The 20,627-nt window shown below is 37.1% G+C and overlaps 1 protein-coding gene across 8 annotated transcripts in view; it reads left to right on the top strand.

Moving 5' to 3' along the window:
- Positions 1–18,986, top strand: part of CEP128 (centrosomal protein 128) — a 133,214-nt gene extending 114,228 nt beyond the window's left edge. For 5 of the 8 annotated variants that reach the window (XM_055716223.1, XM_055716227.1, XM_027804787.2 and 2 more), the window contains 3 exons: positions 670–783; positions 4,401–4,509; positions 9,391–18,986. In XM_055716223.1, the coding sequence (XP_055572198.1) occupies positions 670–783; positions 4,401–4,509; positions 9,391–9,497 (330 nt within the window). In that variant the 3' untranslated portion in view covers positions 9,498–18,986. The remainder of the gene's footprint in view (positions 1–669; positions 784–4,400; positions 4,510–9,390) is intronic. The other 3 variants (XM_055716224.1, XM_055716226.1, XM_055716225.1) reach the window with 3 other exon arrangements.
- Positions 18,987–20,627: the final 1,641 nt, after the last annotated feature.

The raw sequence follows: 20,627 nt of genomic DNA, 5'->3' as shown, positions 1-20,627 counted from the left end.
AGTTTGGAGTTTCATTTATTCTTCTATCTGAAAATAATACATTTGGGGTTTTTGTACAATAGCATACTTTAATCTCAAGTGGTATGCATGAATGAAGTATTTCAAAGCCATTCATTGCTTTCCACTGCTAACAAGTTCTTTCCTCAATGTTTTCATAGGAAGGGAGAAGGAAAGAGGAGGTAAATCTTTGATAATGCTTCACAAGCTGTCTGGTAGTTGTAGTCATTCAAGTGAATCATTAGCTGGTTCAGTGAGAAGCGTTATGTTTTCCTATTTAAAAATACTGTTTCGTCCATATCCTTAGAACAATTTTTTCTTTTTGTCAAGTGCTTGTTTCTACAGTATTGTCATTAATTTTTCACCATTACAGAATTTATTTGTTAGAAGATATGATATTACTGAATTTTGGAATGAGCTAGAACAGATTGTTCACCAGCTGAGGATGAGGCTGTTCATGTTTTAACTTATTTTTGTTTTAACATTACTTTTCTTTACAGAACATTGTGCATTCATATGGCCACTGTATTTCAACCTCTGAAAGTTAGCAATTAATTCATTCTTGCTATATTGAAATTCCTTGGTGATACCTGTGTTTACAATAGCCAGCCAACATCTGTTAACTGCTTTTCATATTAAAAAAATAATTCAGATTTTTCGATGCATTTCTAGGAGGCCCATTGCCGAAGGGAGATGATTGAAGAAAGGTATACAAAGTATAAAGAAATAGTGAGTTCTCTACAGCAACAGCTGGAAGATTCAAAACAAAGAGTCCAACAATTCAAGGTATGTGTGTGTACTCCACTTTTGTTTCTTGATTGCTTTCTATTAGCAATGTAAGCTTATTTGATGTATGTTAATTCCTAGTGAAAACACAGACTAAAATCACACATGAATGTTTCTGTTTTATGTAGCTGTCATGGCTGATGTAAAATTCGATGACAGAAATCTTGCCTTCATTGTGAAGTGCCATGGATACTTTCCAAAAATCTTCAAAATTTCACAGGAAAGTGTCTTATTACTGCTCTGGCAAATTGCTGGCTGCAGCGGTTTTATTGGTTTGTTCAATTCCCTCTTGTCTTTTCATGTAAAAGATAAATATAGAAACCTGTTTCCTCAGTTAAGAGGATGATTAATTAGTAGATTGGGTATAGTGATTTTTTCAGTAGCTGATCTTTGCATTATTTACAAAAGATACTGTATGATGGCTATCTCATGCATAAATGAAATCCAGGCAGAGGGGAAGCGATTTGCTAAAGGTCACTCAGTGGACTGATAGCGGGGCTGAGCATAATTTCCTAACTCCCTGCAACACAAATCCAGTGCTCTTGTTTAGAAATATTGCCTGTAATGAGTTCACCTTTCCAGCTGTTATCACGCTTCCTTTCTCTTCGTATTAAGCTTGTTTGTGGTCCTGTGGCTTCCCACCGCATGCTGGTGCGATAGCAGCTTGCTTTGGCAGAGCTGCAGGTTCCGATAGACGTCATTGAAATAAGTGATCGGAGCTGAAGAATAGTGCTGGTATTTCTGCTTCTTATCACAACCCAGTCGAGGTTCTTTGGCAGTCAGTCTCCCCAGTGGCTCTAAGCAGCTGAGCCCAACATCTGGGATCACACAGCATGTATTAAAAAAACTTTCAGCTGTTTGTGTTCCCCACCTCCTCCATAGTGGTCTTTCTTCTGTAAAATGAGGGCATACTTGCCAGTAGGTCTTTTAAAAAGTGGAAAAGGTGAAATAAATAGAGTATTTTATCTTAGTAAGTTGCTGTTGTAAGAAGAAGGTACTAAACTACTTGAAAAAGCCGTCTTGCTCTTCGGTAAGAAAGAACTGAAAGGAAGAAATGGGGTAGATTCACTTTCAGTCTATTCCTAATGGTAATCTTCGGTTCTTAAATTTCTCTTGCCTTCACACAAGAGTTACTAATTCAGTAGCTGTTGAAACTTGGATAACATTGAAAAGCCAAGTGGAATGTGATCAGCTGACGGTAGAATAGAAAATCGCACTAAGCTGACTGAACTTACTGAGCTCACAGGATTTGAACTCTATATTCAGAATCCAATATAAAGCTGATTCCAAAACAATATTTCCTCTTTCTTTAGACAACAGAGAGCATTTAACAGCTTCCATTTAGTTAGGCCTAATTGGGTTTTTGCTTGACATATGGTACTGTCTGCTGTCACGGTTGTTACAAATAGAATAGAATGTTCAAACCCAAGTAACAGACGGGTTCTAATCTGATTTTGGTTATCAGGCTAGCTTAGTTTAAAAAAACCTTTTTAATGCTCGCCTTTCTTACCTGCCTTTGGAACTAAGTCAAATACGTTGTTTAATTTTTTTTTATTTTACTATTTGTCATTTGGGAGTCTCTAAAACTGATCGGTGGAAGAGTGTAGGCTTGAGGACACCAAGTTTCGTTCTTTCTGATAGTTTTGATTCATGCTCTGTACGCAGTGTGGTGCTTCTGCTGATATCTGGTAGTTGATAAGAAAACACGTGTTTTAAAAAAAGGGGTTCTTGTAAAATTTTTACATTGACTATTTTAGATAAAACTACTTAGGCAATTAATTTTTCTTCTCTGTTATGATATTCTTTCTAGCCTTTCTCGTAATACCTTTCTTTCAGCTTGCTTGCCAACATTTATCTCAGACAGGCATTATCTAATCCTGTGCCCCAGCCTCTTCATTTTAAGGAGCTAAAATGAAACTGAAGTTAAATGTTCCCCTAAAAGCGGTTATTTTCCATCCTTTCTTATGATTTCGTTCTTCCCTACTCAGTCTTCCTACTCCTCTGTAGTCTTGTCAGATGGCTGCAAAATACCTGTTGCTTAGGAGCCCAGGAAAATCATAATTGCCGTTTTGTATGTGTTAAAATGTAAGATTTCCAGTCATAATGGAGGCCAGAGGCTGGCAGAATACCTTCCAGTACAACAATCGTGATTTTTCAACTAAGAAAGCGCTGAGTGATAGTAGATAAAGAAGAAGCTGGGGAAGGGGGGGGAAGAAGGTAAATATAACTTATAAGAATAAATAATAGGGAATACCAACTGAAGCAAAAAAGCTAGAGTAAAACTAAAGATAAATGTTATGATGGATAGATGCAAATATTTTAGGACAGTTTCCCTGCCATGAACAACTGACCATCTAGTCATCCCAGCACATGGATGTAATTGTAAATGAAGCACGTGAGAAAAGGCACGTTCTGCAGGGTACAATGGCTATGAAGGAGAGCCATCCTGTATTGCAGATGCTGGTAGGAACACCTTGCTTGTTTAAAAGTGCTGTTCTACAGATAGCATTTCTCAAAGCAGAATGAAAAAACAAAACCATCTTTTATTCTTTAAAAGCTGTTATTGTGCTGTGTACACTTTAGGTATTAAGTCTCATCAGCACATAAGGGGATTAATATGTATAATTCCCATTAGTCTTAATAGGACTAAATCCCTCTTCAGTGATGGGACAAAAGCCCATTGTATCTCTAAATTAATGTTGAATTTCATTTTGTTTTCTGTTTAGTTTTCAAATCTTAGTATCAGCGTGAAAGATAAATTGCAAGATGTTTTAACAAAATTCCCTGAGGCTGTTTATGATAAGAATTCAGTAGCAAAATTGAGTGTTTTATGAACTGATGCATTTGTGCATTATTATCTCTTCTCATTTCAAGAAACTGAGTAATTTGGATACCAAGCCAAGCTTTTAATCTTATTTTGGAGGGTATTGCAACTGGGGACTACTTGCTGCAGTGCTGGTAAAGATTTAGGGAGGTTTTTGTTTAAATGGCCTTTTCAAAATTATCTTCTTTTTTTAGCTTATAGATCAAATGACTTTACTCACCAAAAAGCTATGCTGTATGGGTCTATCCATAAATAGTAACACTGTACTTCAGGCTTTATTAAACGGTTTAACAAAAAAAAAAAATAATGGGAAAGCAACTTCAGGTATTTTGATATGAGAAATCAATGAAGTTTGAGTTTCCTCAGTGGCAGGGAAAATTGATTCAATTTTTATTATTACTTGTGGAACTTCAGTGAGTTAACGTGGACCATTCATTGATGAGGAATTCATCATTCACTGATGTCTGCCCTGCTGCTGGGCTTAGTCCTGGACTCTGAATGTGATGTCAGTAGGAAAGGGAGATTTTTTTACAGTTTTTTGTAGTGACAAAAACTTGCAATGCTCTCAACGCTTTTCTCAAGGCAAAGCAGTTTATTGCAGAGATTTTGTGGTGATGAAATGGACAGGAAATTCAGAAGCAAATTAATTTGAACCTAACAATATTGAGAGTTCTAAGAATCAATCGTGTGAATTCACAGCACATACCTGTATGTGTCCTATTGTATGGCTTTTGTTAAAGTTTACAGCTGCTTGATATTAACAGATAAAAATTATTTTATTTGGCTGCCACAGGATATGAAAATGGATGCTGAAATTTCTGATTTAGAAATGGCTGCTCCTGCTTCTAGTTGGCGAACGCAAACCAGCTTTTTGTCCAGCTCAGTGCTCTCAGATTCAGGTTGTAAGTATTGTTTCACAGAAAAAAAAAAATAAAAGTAATATATATTCCTCTTTTTAAGCTGTTTTACTTGAGAGAGTACTACTACACTCTACTTTTTGACAAAAAAGTGCTAGAACCATCTTGAGTCCTCCTGTGTTTTAGCTGTAGATAGTGGATGGATGCCTTTGTCTAGGAAGTACTTTGTTACATCCCACTGATACTTTTGGGTTTTTAAATTGGAGCATGCAATATATTCTGTTTGCTATCCAAATCTATGCCCAAAAAAAAGGGGTGCACTTGGATTCTGAATCTCTGCATGAAGAGTCATACCTGTGTAAGCTGTGCATCTTTTTCAGGCACAAGAGACATCCTCAGCCAAGGATTCTTTCCCAGATCTTTCATTTGTACCATTTAGTCTCGTGCTTGTGTAGCCATTTAACACTGAAAGTTGAATCGGTAATTCTGCTTGTATTCAGTAGTTGTTTTCAGCTATCCTTTCTGTCCCCTAGTGTGTATACGCGTGGTGTCATGCAAGGCCACAGGATCTCTGACGCAGCTAGGAATGCTCAGCACAGGATAGGATGTGTTAGATCTTTAGCAGGTACAGGCACACGTTTGCATGAGTGTAAAAAAAAAAAAAAGGGGGGGGGCGGGGGGAGGGTTTAAGGTTTGGTGGTTTTTTGAGCATATCAGCATATGGATATCAGAAAGGATATCACCTTCCATTTCTCTTCAATATAACCAGTTTGTGTACCCGGAACCTATTCAGTAAGTTGCATTTTATGTAATGGAAAGTCCTATTTCAGGCTTCAGCGCACGTTCAAACCTTTGCATCTCACAGTGAGTGCTGCAGTACGTTACCACTCCTCAGTAAATAGTCCTGAGTTGATCTGAGAGGTTAAAGATAATTGGTTTCTTTTCCTTTCAGAATCTGTGAGTTGTGATGAATATCTCTTTGCAGACCATACTGAACAGCACTAGTGGGAATAAAGCATATGTGGAAATGCCTCCACCTCCTCTGTACTTCAGGAACAGTTTCCCCTGACTCAGAGTTGTTATTTTCCCTAACTTCAGCCCCGTCAGTCTTGCAAGTCCAAGTACAGCTCAGCTTGGTTGGGGCACAGAAAGGGAATCCCGCGCACCTCGCAGGCATGTTGCATAGGTGGCCCCAGCAGCCCTGTCAGCCTCAACAGCTCAGCATTCTGCTGCAAAAACCTGCTGAAATGTAAAGGGTGCAGCATACTTCTAAAATATTACAGTATCTTTATATTGCTTTTTATTGTTACTTCAGTGTGTTTTAATCAATTTTAGACAGTTGTCAGAGAAATAGGATCCATACAATCTGAATATCAATCTGATGAACCAGTTCTGGGTATTTATTCTCCAATTCAGCTGTTTTTTATCAGCACCAAGCTTTCTGGAGGTAAATAAGTAAGTGATAAATGAAAGACTACTCTAGTGATTCAGTGTTGATTGTTATGAAATAGCTGCAGAATCTTCAGCATTTGAGGAAGACTCCTTTTGAAACTGTGTTCAGGCATGGCTGAAGGACTTTTTTTTTTTTTTTTTTTTTTTTTTCCTTGCCTAAAACTTTTAGGAAGATATTTTCCATGATCTTCATATTTCATATTTTCCAAATCCCAGAATGGTGCTGAGAGTGTTTTCAGTTTTGTTGTTTTGCCCAGATGCTACAGAACTATTTTTAAAAATAATGATTTGTATTTTTTTGCTTTTGTAAAAAAAAAAAAAATAAAGACAGTGATTGTGTTTCGCTTTTTCCTATTTGTTTTTAAGGGAAAGGAACTGAACTCTTTCGAGTTTTAGTTTCTTACTTGTATTCTATAAAAATCTATTAGTCAAATTTTCTAAAGGCTAAAAAGAGAAGCAGGCATAGAATATTTTTCCTATCCCTGATTTAATTTGACTGTGATAGAGTGAAGGTGGCATTCTTAATTTCTCACTTTGCTGATTCTTTTCTCCGAAGAGTTAATGCTATTATATGTTCTTTATGCTTAGTAAGTAAGGATGAGAGCAAGTCAGGTCCCCGGTGAAGATGCCTGATGTCATTTCAGATGTCCTAGAGTATGTTTCTAGCTGTCATCCCGGGAAGTCATAGGTTTCCCGGAATTCCCATCAAATCTTGTGCAGCCCTTTGTGGATATCTGTGGTAGCTTAGAGCACTAAGATATGTGAATTACTCCACAGACCTTGGTGAGCGAGTAAATGTTTTACCTTTGCGCTGCACCTGGTCTCCACCAGTCGAATGTGTAGTTTGAAGGTGTGTCTATAGCTCTTGAGGATAGTGACAATTCTGCAGTGGTAACTATTAATGTTAAGGAGCTTTTCTTGTAATTGCCAGTAACTGGCAAATGATACAAGCAGCTACTTCAGTCATGTTAGTCACATAAACGCCATGAACTTTTAATTTCAGTAATGATATTAATTAGTTATAATTTGAGACTTTGACAGTGAAGTATAATTTGAGGTCTTTTGCTCCCAAACCTCTGTAGCTTTTAATAAATCTACCAATAAATGTCATCAACTAGTTTCTGTGATTAATTTATCTCCTTACTTCTTCAGAAACAGAAGAATGGACTTCCCTCCCCTCCCCCCCCGCCACCCCCCCCACCCCCCCCACCCCCCAGTTACCTTTTGGAGCAGTTTGCAAGCCTTTGTGACAGTAACATTTCCCACTGCATCCCTCTTAAATTCATGAAACCTTACAGGTTGTAGTCAGTAAGTAGTACTAGAAGCTCCCTTCCCCCTGTGGGTCTCTTAGGACTCATAGAAAGCACCAGGGAGGAGAGTGGATGAGTTTGATATAATTTATCTGTCAAGGCGGATCCTGGGATTTAAGTTTAAAATTGGTTGAAGAAAGAGGGACAAAAAGTATGAAAAAATAAATACGGGAACAACAATCTGCTTCCATACACATATTCGGTAAAAAATTACCAATGCAGCAGGCCGTTAAAAGGAAAAGTAATGAACATTAACATTCTGTTTTATGTCTGGCCTTCATGTTTCTGGTATAATTTCTACAATTGTAACAGCTTTTCCATAACAAACTATTTTAAAGTTGCTGTGGGAACAAGCTTTTATTTCTATACCCATTTTCTTAGAAAGGAAGAAGTTTAACTGAAAAAATAATTTATACAAAGGAGGGTTCATTAGACATGGTTTGCAGTCTGTATTATTATCAGACCCAAATGCATGGTATGAAAAGTCACTACTAATTGCTATCTAAAGAATAATCCTCAGAAATTGTTTTTCATGGCCACTGTATTTTTCTTAAATGTTATATTACAAAAGTCCCTAGAGTTACACATGCTCTGCATTAGCTGTGTGAATTGCGTCCCGTCTTTCTCTTTGTACAGTTCATCACTTCAAGGTTTTAACCTGGATGGTTTCCCAGAAGCTATATGGCTTTCAGGCTTTCTATTGTTGTTGGGAATTTATGTTCCAGGGCTTCATAAGCTGTGACTTTACGGAGAAGAAAAAAGCCACCAGTTTTCCCAACTTATGTAGATCACAGTCTTTTCTGACCCTTTGGCTTTGGTGACACACAGCACTCTTGTGTCACATATACATATGTCACATATACATACTATACGTGGTATATAGTATGATTGATGTCATGGTTGAAGAAAACCAAATTGTCCTGAATGTTGGTTTTATTGGTGTAAGAATTAACTTTTGCGATGTATCTGATTTTATCCCTCCATGTATACTTTTTCATAAGTTCTTAAGACAATTTGTATTGACATTTAGAAGTAAGTAACTTAATTAAAATGATATTGTAACATCATGATGCTGTGGGACACCATTCTAGAACGGAACCTTCCAATGCTGCCCAAGGATAAAAACGTGGAATGATTGGAAACTTGACAGCATCACTTTGAAAAATGCAAATGGATTAATTCAGCAATGAATTTTCTTTTATGATTTTTCACTTTTCTTTGAATACTGACTACAGGAGGTACTGTTGAAGTAGCATCCAGTAGCATAGTTTTGGACCAATACTGAAAATTTTATGCTGTAAAATGTCCCAAACACAGTGATGTCATTCTCCTTCTAAAAGTGAAAACACCTCACTCCTCCTAATCAAACTGTGATGACTTGCTCCCTATTAAATAACTTTCAGTTATATACTGCTACAGTTTTAATAGACTATTAAAAAATTGCACTCTGAGTACTTATTACAAACAATCAGGAACAACTGCCTTTCTTACATGCTTATGATATAAGGACGGCCATTAGAAGAAGGGTCTGTTTTATAAGCCGATACCTACTTTCTTCCCCTTAATTTCTGCCTCATGTTAGATAATTGCTAGATGTCTGGATATTTGGATTTTTTTCCTCCTGCACTTTATCATAAGATTATGTCAATTAATATTGTCTAGATTTTGATGCGATAAGATGTATTTAGAAATAAGCATTATGTATGCCGCCTGCTGTGAAGGTGTATACGCAGTATGGCATCCTGTGAACACCTCCCTGTTCAGTGACACTTGTTGGCTTTAGTCCATGCTATTGAGAAAGAAATTCCTTTGGGAATTTTCCGAGTGGTTTCTTTAGTCTTAATTAAACAAAAATGCTGGAAAATTAAATGGAAACTAAAAGTTAGTGAAATTATCAACTTTAAAAAAAATGCAGCTTACATTTATTCTGTATAAGAAAGCTCTTGGCCATGCCTGTATTATATAGTATTAAAATCTATTTTTCTAGAAAAATAAGTTTTTCAATTCATAGCATTAGCAATATTGAATGTTTATGAATATAATTTTACTTGTTTAAATTATACTGTATAATGAAATACACACTTTGTATAAACATTGATGGTCAGTCAGCAAAGGATAGGTGTTTCTCTGCAGATGTGTAATTACTTGTTTTGTTTTTTTCTAGCAGTTATGAAAAGAATGGCTCCTTTTGATACGAGTGCCACCAAGGACGATTCCATTAACGTTGCTGTCAGTGAAATTAAGCTGCAAGCAGAAAGAGGGAAGCAGTAGAACATTTTTCAAAAAACATGCCAGCTTTCTCTGTGGTAAATTCCATTCTGCTCTTTTTTTGGTTTTGAACAGCAGTAATTCCATCTGATACGGGAGTGATGCACCCTGAATGATTCAGCTATTGCCAAACACTTGAATGAAAGAGCACCAAGAGTGAGTCTAATGAACTCTTGAGATAATTTATGCATCTTGTACACCAAAGGTTTTCTGGGATTATGCTGTTCTCTTGTATTTGTTTCTGCAGTTGTCCTAAACTAAATTTATTTTATTCCTGAAATATTATGAAATGAAAGACCCATGACATTAATCTTTGCTATGAGCTTATTTACCACTGTACAGGAATTGTTCTTACATTTGTTTTTTTATAAAATTTAATAATACTATTACCAATGAAAAAATATTCAGAAACTACCTTGGTCCTAATATTTATTATGAAATTTATTATACAGTGTTGTGCCTACGCGTTTGTGATCTTCGGTTTGCAGCAATCATTTAAGCTGTGAAAAATATTAAACAAACCCAAATTTCCTCAAGATTAGTGGAAATTTGTATGATGACTTCAGGTTCAGCATATATCTGTTATAAGCTGTTTAGAATTATTCTTCTAAACAGTTTTATCGGGTGACATCTGGTTAAGGTGTTTAACAGCACCTGAATCTCACCCATGCTCTGTATTAAGCATGTTGAAGGACACTGCTGTATGGCTGTGAAAACTTTTAATAACAGGGTTTAATGACCACTTACTTATTCTGTTTCATCTCTATTAGAAGAGATGTGTCACACTGATTTTAAAATGTTATGGAAATACAATATTGCACAGTTGTATTTGTTCAGATATCTTAATTCAAAACAAATTGGATACAGTGCTGCGTTACTGTGGTTGCAAAGTGCACATCACAGGAGAATTTTCTGTTGTCAAAAGAAATGCAAACGTTTCAGATAGTCCTTGTTTTGCTCTCTTCTCTAGTGCTTTTGTTCGATCACTACCAAAGTGCCTTAAATTTTGCCAAATCTGTCAGAGCACTGTAGCAACACGAACACCGTGGAAAACATTTTGGTTTGTAGACTTCTTTCATACTTAGGAAGCTTACATCTTCTCTGAAATATTATCTTTTTTTAGCACTGTAGGTGTCTCAGACATAGAATCATAAGAGTATCTCAGGTTGGAAGGGACCCACAAGGATCATCGAGTCGAGCCCCCTGGTCCTTGCAGGACTGCCTAAAGCTAAACCGTGTGATTGAGAGTGTTGTCTGGACGCTCCTTGAACTCTGCCAGGTTGGTGCCATGGCAGCTTCCCTGGGGAGCCTGTTCCAGTCAACGACCACCCGTTGTTCGGTGAAGAACCTTTTCCTGATGTCCAATCTGATCTTCCCTTGACGTGGCTTCATGCCATTTCCACATGCCCTATCGCTGGTCACCAGAGAGAGGAGACCAGCCGCTCCCTTGCTGCTGCCCCCCTTGAGGAGGTTGCAGAGTGCCCTGAGGTCACCCCTCAGTCTTTTCTTCTCCCAGCTGAACAAACCAATGACCTCAGCTGCTCCTCATGCATCCTTCCCTTGAGACCTTTCACCAGCTTGGTCACCCTCCTCTGGACACCCGCTAACAGCTTGGTGTCCTCCTTACATTGGGGCTCCCTGAGCCGCGCACAGTTGTGCTTGATGCACCCCAGGATATGGCTGGCCCATTTTCTTTACCTTTTTTATGTGTATAATGCTATGCGTTGTAGGGCTGGCATTGGCTTTTCACAGACATCTGGCACATCTGCTCGTTCAGAAGGTCAAGAAAGCAAAACAGTGCCATCCATCGCTGCCGACCTCAACGGCAATGGCAGGGCCAAGGCAAAAACACCAACAAATAAACTTCCATGCTGGAGAAGGCAGGACAAATAGAAACCTGCTTGTGGCCTGGTCGGCAAAGAGTGTGGATGTCATAAAGCAGTGTTTAGCTCCAGCCCCAGTTCCCATAAACTAAACTTACTTTAAGTATATCCAACACTTGTAATTTATTTTTTTAATTAGATCAGAGCACAGCTGGAAATATGGCGTTTAAAACATTTTAGCTGGTTTGTCGAGTTGAAACATTAAAAAATTGCAAAATAAAATGTCACCAGCTTGCAGACTTTATGGTACCTACAAATTATGGCTAAAAATATAGAAAGGTCATTTTAAAATAGATTATGAACCATTAAATCATGTTCCCAAAACACCTCATGTTGTAATGAGGTCTGATGCATGGATTGCTGATGGATTCATGTCTGCCCAACCCACTTTACTGAAGCTGAAATTATTTTTGAGGTGAAGCACCTCTTGGTAAATGAATGGGGCTTTAAGAGTCTCAGCCGAGAAAAATAACACAGAAAAATAACGTCCCCTCTTCCTCCTAAGGAATTTGTAAAAATCTGGTTGTGGATTGCTTTTACCATTTTATGTATTTATATGTTTTTTCCTCACTTGTAAATCACAAATCTGAAGTATGTTTCCTTAGAACAGTATCACTGCTGCTTTACGGTGTTAGAAAACTAAGGATAAGCAGCCTGAACTCCTTTGTTATTATAACATCAAATACTGAATCCATTTGCAGGACAGAAATGCCTACTAGATGAATAATTTGGCTTTAGGACTTTAAATATGCTCAGTGCTTAGTATATTTGGCTTTGGCCATGTGACTGGGTTTTCAGCAGAGTTTTATATCCTTTTTTGAAATTTTATACAAGGGCTGGGGGAACAGAAGGGAAGAAGTCAAACAACAAAACAAACAAACAAAAAAAAAAAAGGAAAAAAAAAATTTTAATACGTAGACTTCTGGACTCCAAAGTCAGGAAATTCTTTCTTAAATTTACCCTCTTGGCATGGTAGTCCAGATAGCATGTAATATTTGTCTCGCTTCCACCTTTGATAGAGGTTCATATTACAAAGTGAATTTTGTTTCCTTTTTACTGAAGGCTAAAGTTCCGTTCATGACATTATGTGAAACTGTCCCTTTGTGGTTTAAGAAATAATATTTTTTCCATATTGGTCTGAAATATTGTTCTTCTGACCAGTTTCAGTTTTTAAAGTAGAAAACCAGATAATTTTTTAGTAAAACATTTTGTGTATTTCAGTTCTTTAAAACTGCTGTTCCTTCTGGTAATCAGATATTTATTTTTTTTAATACTTTAACCCTTTGATGATGTGTTCCTTATTTTTTGTCCAAAGCAGTAGTTTTAAATAATCAAAAAATGTGATATCACACTAAAAATGGTAGTTAATTTCTTTATTCTGTTCAGCATTTGGTAAATCAGGCAACTTTATATGTATGTACTAAGTACATACAGATTTAACAAGCTAATATCAGGTGTCCGTTTCTTTTAATTCTGTCCTGAAATACAGTGGTTCTATATTGCATGTTCTGATCCGCACTGCCCCTGTATTTCAGCATCAAATATCTGTCACTTGAATAACCTTTAAATATTGTGCCCTTCAGTTCCCTAATGTTTTACAGTAGACTTAAGAGTACTTATTTTTAATTACTTTTGAGCTGGTATTTACTAAGTATTTGAAATAATTTATTTTTATTATGTAATAATGTCATCCTGAGAAGAAATGTCAAAAATAAATCTTAGTTTAGGATAAAAATAAAATTTTACAGTGTGAAAACAAAGCCATTTTCTTACACTTCTCAGTTATTTGATGGAAGCTAGTCTTTGGTGATTGGTTAAAGTATTCCTTGAATATTCAAACCTCTGCCACATTTTTACTAGCTGTCCCACCAAAGTAAATAAAGAAGATATATTAAAATTCCTTAAAACAAAGAAAATACTATTCTAAAATCCACTTTTGAGCTAAGGAATCTGCATGTCAGTTCATCCCTGGCTTACAAAACATAATCTCTGCAGTGTGTAACACTGAATGGATTTTTCATGAATGAAAATGCCAATATTACCCTGAAAGGGAGCAAGTAGGTATTTTTGTAACACTGATAGCACTTTTAAGGCTAAAAATGAGTAGTGAATAACGTTCTCCTATCTACAACATGCGGAATTTATTCATGAATTTGTGTGGAGCTGCTAGTTACAGTCAAATTTTACTCTGCCTCTGTTAAACTCTTCATGTTCAAAGTGGGTTAGTAATATATTTATCTCTGTAAGCCCTGTCTTCAACTCGCAGACGTAACTGATAGCGAAGTTAATGTGAGCTGCAAGCCAATATCGGGGGATGCAGCCTTGTCAGAAATGGATGTGCATGAGAACGTCACACAAATTCCTGTGTTTTTGATATAATTGTAAAATTTAGAAGCAGATGTAGAGGAAAACTAGTTGTAGAAGGAGTGGGAAAAAGCTCATGATTAAGCTAAAATTTCAGAACACTTTTATTCTTGGTGCCTTAATTTAAAAACTGCTTTAAGGCTGGTATTTACATCTAAATAAGTGATCCCTAAATAAGATTCCATCTTGGATATATTTTTGTTTTTACATACTGAAATACTTTCTACTCTAGCACAACTCATCTCAACGCTTTACTGTGAGCATGTCTAGGCTGTTTTGCTTTTCTATGTAAAGGACTAAATTAGATTTAAATCTGAAGAACATTTTAGTGCTGTATACAGAAGCACAGCAGAGCAGAATCTGATAGCTTTGGTCTCAAAAAGTCTGTAAACTAATGCCTCCGGGAATGTTGACAACAAAAATGAAAGAGATTGCTGTGGTTAAAGTACAACAACATCCAGCATTTATAATTTGTGCTAACTACAATAGCTCTCATGTTTCTAAAGCTAAAGTTGCACATCTGCCATTTTTTAGGCTGCAAGAATGAGATTTTGTTTTCTCTTGCCTTCATAGTGGCAAAATCTGCAATGTCATGAGCCTTGTATGCAGCAGTGATATTTTTAAAATTTCCAGTCATTTAATTTAGGTACCTACTTGGTGCTATTTTGAACTAAATATTTTTGGAACCCAATTGTGAACATGTTTTCATTAAAGTAACACATTTAAATACAAGAGCTGCATAAAGAACTCTCTTTTAGGATAATTCTCTCTTTATTTAGGGACTTGGCTTCTTAGTAGGTGTTTTGCTTGAATAAGTACAGCAATTGTTCCTGAGTTGTCCATTATTTTCATCTCAATTTAGACCAGAATTTATTTGATCTTAAACTGCTTTTCCCATTTGCCATCTATGCACTAGTATGTCAGAAGGCACACCATCATTTCTTCACTTACACTCCACATTAATAATTCTGGTAGTTGATATGCCCAGGGAATGTCATTAATTTTGAAGGCAGTTATTTCTTATAAAACAAGCTCCTTCCATATGAATTCTGCCACTTTTACTTGTTTACGAAAATAAAACGTACTTGGTAAACTGACTAGCATCCGATCACATGCTGCCTGTTTTTAAAGATTATCTCACAGGCAAAAGTAAATGTGTCTTACTATGTTTGTCTACGTTTTCTAAATGCTACCATTCATTCTACTATCAGTTTGTAGAGGAAAATAGCAAAGGATAGACTTTGCTGCAATAACCCTGAAACATTACTGATTCCAGGCAGAAGAAGAGGCTACAAGTAATTTAGGAGATCTGCCTGAGAGCTTAGTTTGGAACCTCAGATCCCTCATATTACAAAGTATATTTCTTCAGTGTGTCAATATCAAATTGCCCTTAGTAGAAACAGTTGCTGGCATCTAAAATATTGCTGAGAAGCGATGCTGAAATTTTCTAAAGATGATCACACAGTATCATTCTACAAATGTGGATTTCTGTGCCATTCTCGTTGTTGAACAAGCATTGAACTGGGAAGTCAGCCCAATGTATGTTTTGGCACTAGGCTTTTCACAGAAACCACCAGTGACCCAGTTTTGTACTTAGTGTGGAGAACGATGAAGATGAGCTGCGTTTTACCGCTGGCCAAGAGAACAGTTTGCATCTGTGGCATAAGCTAGTTGGTGCGTGGAGCTCGGGGAATGCCCATTTTTATCCAAACAGCTGCGACCATGAAGACATAGTGTAGCTGGAAAAAAAAATTGGTACATGTTTATACTAACAGAACGTCAATGAGTCCATCAGAAACCACGGACCTGTTTTGTTTCTGCTGGAGACGTCTCCAGTGCAGTCTGAAAGCTAGAAAATGCAGAAACCTTAGTGTGAGGTACATCAGCAGTGAGGCTCACTAGCCACAGAATGTGAATCTGGTAGCATGTTGTCCATTGGTTGATTAGAGGTCCGTAAATTAACAATAGACAGATCAACAAAGTTTAAAAAACAGTGGGACAAATTATTCTTATTTGGTAGCTAAAAATGCTTTGTGAAAGCAGAAAAATCAAGTGTCAAAGTCAAGAAATGCTTCATTTTTCCGGAATGTGAGTAATTTCTTAAACTAAAAAAAAACCAAACAAACAAAAAACCCAAACCAAACCCCACCAAAAAAATAAACAAAAAAACCCAGCCAAAAACTTAAAAGAATATTTTTCTTAAAAAAACCCCTTAGAGTGACAGCCTTTGATAGACTGTCTTTGAAACTCTTGAATATATTAATCGACAGACATCAGTCCCACTTCATGTCATCTCTTATTATGAGAGACTTGCTCGGTTTGATTTAGACTTAATTATGTCCCACACTTTGGGAAATTCTCTTATGTGCGCTATGCACTGAATGCCAGGCTTGAAATAATTCCATTGGAGGTGGCTGATGTGCTACATATGGAGTGCTGGATGGGGTGATGTGTTTTAACAAATAGATCAGATGTTCGAATTTCAGCCTTGGTATTACATTACCAGAAGAAAATGACAAATAAATAAATATTTAGACTGTAGATAAGAGTATCCATGCCATGTATTACTGTGGTTTTGAAGGTTAATTGCTTTTGAAGCGGGAATTTCTGCATGGGCTTATTCACAAATTCTGATTTTTTAATTTTTACTTTTCCTTGGAGAGTGTAGAAAAAAAAATGGTAATCACTTTTGAGTTCTGGAACGCATTTTGTCATTTTGTGTTGCCAGTTTCTATTTAATTTGGGGATAACTAAAAAAGCAGCTAATTCTGATACCTCATTACAAGCACTTCTAATTAAGTCAGTTGATGCAAGAGTAATTTTTTCTCCAGATCTTTTGTTTTCATTTAATTTGAATAAAAATACAGTGTTTCTTGCATTAAGTATTCTAAAACTGCTGCAAAATTACTCTTGTAATCTAGCATTTAGGTTGGGAAATTCTAAAATTCAGATTGCCCAGGCATCTTACACACGTGACACTGAACTTTTCCTGGTCACCTATTGCCAGTGCAATACGCTGTCAAGTGACCTTAAAGAATCTACACAATTTCAGTGACTTACATAGATGAGGATGTCTCTATACTGGTGTGAAGTCAGAAAGGTCAGTTTAATTCCTCTAAACCTTGTTGTTTTACCTGTTAATGTAATGGAGATAGACATACTGGAATGGAATTCCTCAACATGCAATTATTTCTTGACATAAAGTCCTTGAAAGACCTTTGCCAGTAGTTTAAGCAGGGAATCCTGCTCCTGATGTAATACAACAGGCTGCCTGACCACGTTCCCATGGAAGCTCAACTTAGGGGACATCCATAGGGACGTCTGTGTGGAAAAACAAGTATCTGTCTTGTCTTTGTTAAATTTTCATCTTATTTATCTTCCTTAAATTTTGATCTTAGCAGTTTGATTTTGTGTGGTTGTATAAACGTGCTGCTGCTTTTCATTCCTGTAAAACACACCAGAGAAGGCAGCACGCTGAAGCAGACGTCACTGTAGTACCCAGGACTAGTGCCGTTTCCTTCAGACTTGGTTGCTGACGTGTACAGGTGTGTTCAGCCTTCTTCTAGCCATGTAGACATCATCTCTAGTTCCGTTCATATATTTACGTATCTTCCTTACGGACACGCGTACCCATGTTCATACACTGTAAATCTTTACCGGTCAAAGAGAAAATTAGTCCTTTGTACTTGGGAATCCTGTCTAGGTGGAAGCTGGCAGAGACCTCATCTCTAGTACCAGTGGAGTGATGATTTCAGACTGGATTTGACAAAAAGGGGTGAAGTATTTTCTCAGCCTACTTTTTTATTGCAATTTGGAGGTTGGCAAGTCTACAATATGCGGTGGTCTGGTGAGCAACAAATATTTACTGAACAATCCATGATCTTATAAAAATAATTTCATAGAAAACTGTAAACATTTGGAATAATTTGGCACTATCTCATTTTTCTATTTTAGTTATTTTTTCAGAATCTGAGAAATGGGGTTTTGAGTTCATTTGGGCTCTTGTATAAGTACTTTTGTTTTTTTCAAGAAGACTAAACCAAACTTAGTTATATAATGAAAACCACTGTACTTCTAAATGCTGACAATACAAGCTTATGAAATTTGCAAAATTTGGAAATGTTGCAGCTCTTTATTCCACTCTGATGTGGGCTAATACAGCTTTTTCAATGTAATGAAACCTCTTAAAGGAGACCCAGTTCATCTGTTAAGGTGTGTCGACTGTATTTCACGTTCACTGCTAAATGTGTTGTTACACATCAGTTTTTCAACAAAATCCAGTAATTTGTTGAGTACCTAAAATGGGAATTTTCATGTGTAGGGAGAAGCTAATTATATAATAAATTTAAATACCAGCACTATTGATAGACATTTTAACAAAAGACTCACAAAATGAAACCAAGTTTAACTGTTTGTTGGACATTCTCTAATGTTGGGGTTTTTTTGTCCTATGATATTTTTGTTCCAAGATAGCTTCCCAATGTGTTTGCATTCTAGTGTTTCCATTATCTGCCATCTTCAGGGAGGACAAAATGGAACTTACTAAAATGTATGTAATGAATTAAAAAAATATTTAATCATGGAATCATTTAGGTTGGAGAAGACCCTTATAGAGCATCAAGTCCAACCAAACTACTGCTTGACTATTATTTTGCGTGAATCACATGGATGCACATAACGCTACATCTACGATTTGCATTTTTCAGAACACCTCTTGCAGGTTTAGGAATAAAGCATTGTACAAGTGTAAAATGAGAAGCTTGTTACCATGTTATTCCAAAACGCAGCCCTCATCAACCTGATAGCTTGCCACAGAGTCTGCAGGTATGCTTAAATTTGGTTAAGGCTCTACCTGGAAAGTTCTTAGGTTAATTTAATGTCAATATTGGTACCTACTTTCTGCAGTCAGAATATAAAATGTTAGCCAACGAGGCACTAATAAAACCATCAAACTTAATTACTTTTTGCTGACTTGGGACTTACTCCAAGCTATTCCTGAAAGCAAGGTTGCAAGTCTTTATTGCATCTTAGGAGATAGTACCTTTGCAGGATCAAAGTTGCTAGTTGTAGTCGTAATTTAAATTATAACATGAATTGTTATCATTTTTGTAAGCTAACAAAATAAATTATTTTTCCAAGCAGTGCACAGCATCTGTAATCATTTGCCTAACACTGCCAAGCTTTTGTAAAGACCTGTTTTATGTAATTGATGTTTTTTGTCTCAAATATAGTTGTGTGATGTGAATTTATGTTGTCTGATTTTGCTTTTTAACTTGCCTCTAAGAACAACAATGTCGCAGCACTCTCCAAACTACCGGCTGCAATAAGGTCTTTTACCATCTCATACCAACATACTCTTTGTGCCAGTCCCTCTGCTGTCTTCTGGTCTCTCCTCCTCTATAATTTCCCCCTTTTTTTTAAATCTTTTTTCTTTTCCTTTTTAACACAACAATATGCTTTCAGATTTTTTCTTTATTTTCTTTCTCCTACTATAATATTTGTTTCCAAACTTAAGATGGTAGTTTCACAGTGAGAATCACTAGTTTTCTACAAAAGTGTGTGTTTAAAACACTTGTTTAGGTAAAACATTTGTTTACCATTATGGACCAAAAAAATAAACCTGGCAACGTATCATAGCGTTACAGTAGGGCTGGGTCTTTACATCGGCCATGAGTCACTGGGTGCTTCCAGAGATATCCTTGCATGGGCCAAGGCTGCTGTGCCTGTGACCTTACGGAGTGGGATCGAGATTCGTTTGACTGAGCTTGGGGTGGGACAGAACACATGCGTCCGTCTCAATGAACCTGCTGTTGTAGTCAGCAGAGTACCTGGGATCTTTGGCATCGTTCATCTCATCCCAAAGTAAACACCCGGGCTACGATCAAATGAATTGTGGCGAACTGCTCTAACTATATTGACTAGGTCTCTGTTTAGGAAAAAGGGAAAGCAGGCAGCTACCTGGCATTATGGGCACGAGTCAGGTGGGATTCACCACGTCCACCTGCAGGGTGGGGTCTGTCCATGTGTGCTTCATCTGGATTCCCAGGTAAGGGCTTTATTACCTTAAATAAAAGACAACACTGGAGTCAGTTGAACAGGATGCAGTTAAACATGCAAAAGGGATTGAGCCATTGCAGTATTTAATGGAACAAAAATCCTTGTTGCTGGAAAGTTCCACAGAGCTAAATTTCTATGGAAGCGTTTAATGGAAAAGCAAAGCCTTGTGTTATATTTCAAAACACAAAGTAAACCCCAAAATAAAATATGTGTTGCATCATTCCATATAAAGAAGTTTTCTTATTCTGTTTTCTCACGATGAGATGGCCAAACTAGAGCTTATATCCTGAGAAATCGCTCATTGAAAGCCTGTAACTATTTTGCTAATTCAGTTCTCAATTATATATTCTCTTGCCTTTTGGAGTTAAGGGGTTTTGCATGTCTTTTGCATAGTTTTGTGATCTGCAGTTGTGTTATGGCAAACATCTTTTTACCATTTTTTTCACTGACCTTGGTGCCTGCAGAGTTGTTCCTTTCACATATTCTCACTCCTCTCTCCAGCTGCTGTTGCTGCACAACAGTTTTTTCTCCTTAAATATGTTATCCCAGAGGCACTACTGCTATTGCTGCCGGGCTGGGCCGTGGCCAGTGGTGGGTCCATCTGGGAGCCACTGGCCTGGGCTCCATCAGGCACGGGGGCGGCTTCTGGCAGCTCCTCGCAGAAGCCTCCCCCGTAGCCCCCTGCTACCAACACCTGGCCCAGCAAACCCAATGCACATTAGTATGTTGGCTCTAATTTTACCTGTAAAGCTAAGTTCAGTAAGGTTGAACAAGCAGCTGATGCTTGACAGCACCCTGTAGCGAAGTCAAAAGAAATCATGAACTTAAA

This window comes from Falco cherrug, chromosome 7, assembly GCF_023634085.1.
Source record: "Falco cherrug isolate bFalChe1 chromosome 7, bFalChe1.pri, whole genome shotgun sequence".
Lineage (NCBI taxonomy): Eukaryota > Metazoa > Chordata > Aves > Falconiformes > Falconidae > Falco > Falco cherrug.
The sequence above is the reverse complement of the archived record's forward strand: the minus strand, read 5'-3'. Positions and strand labels throughout refer to the sequence as shown.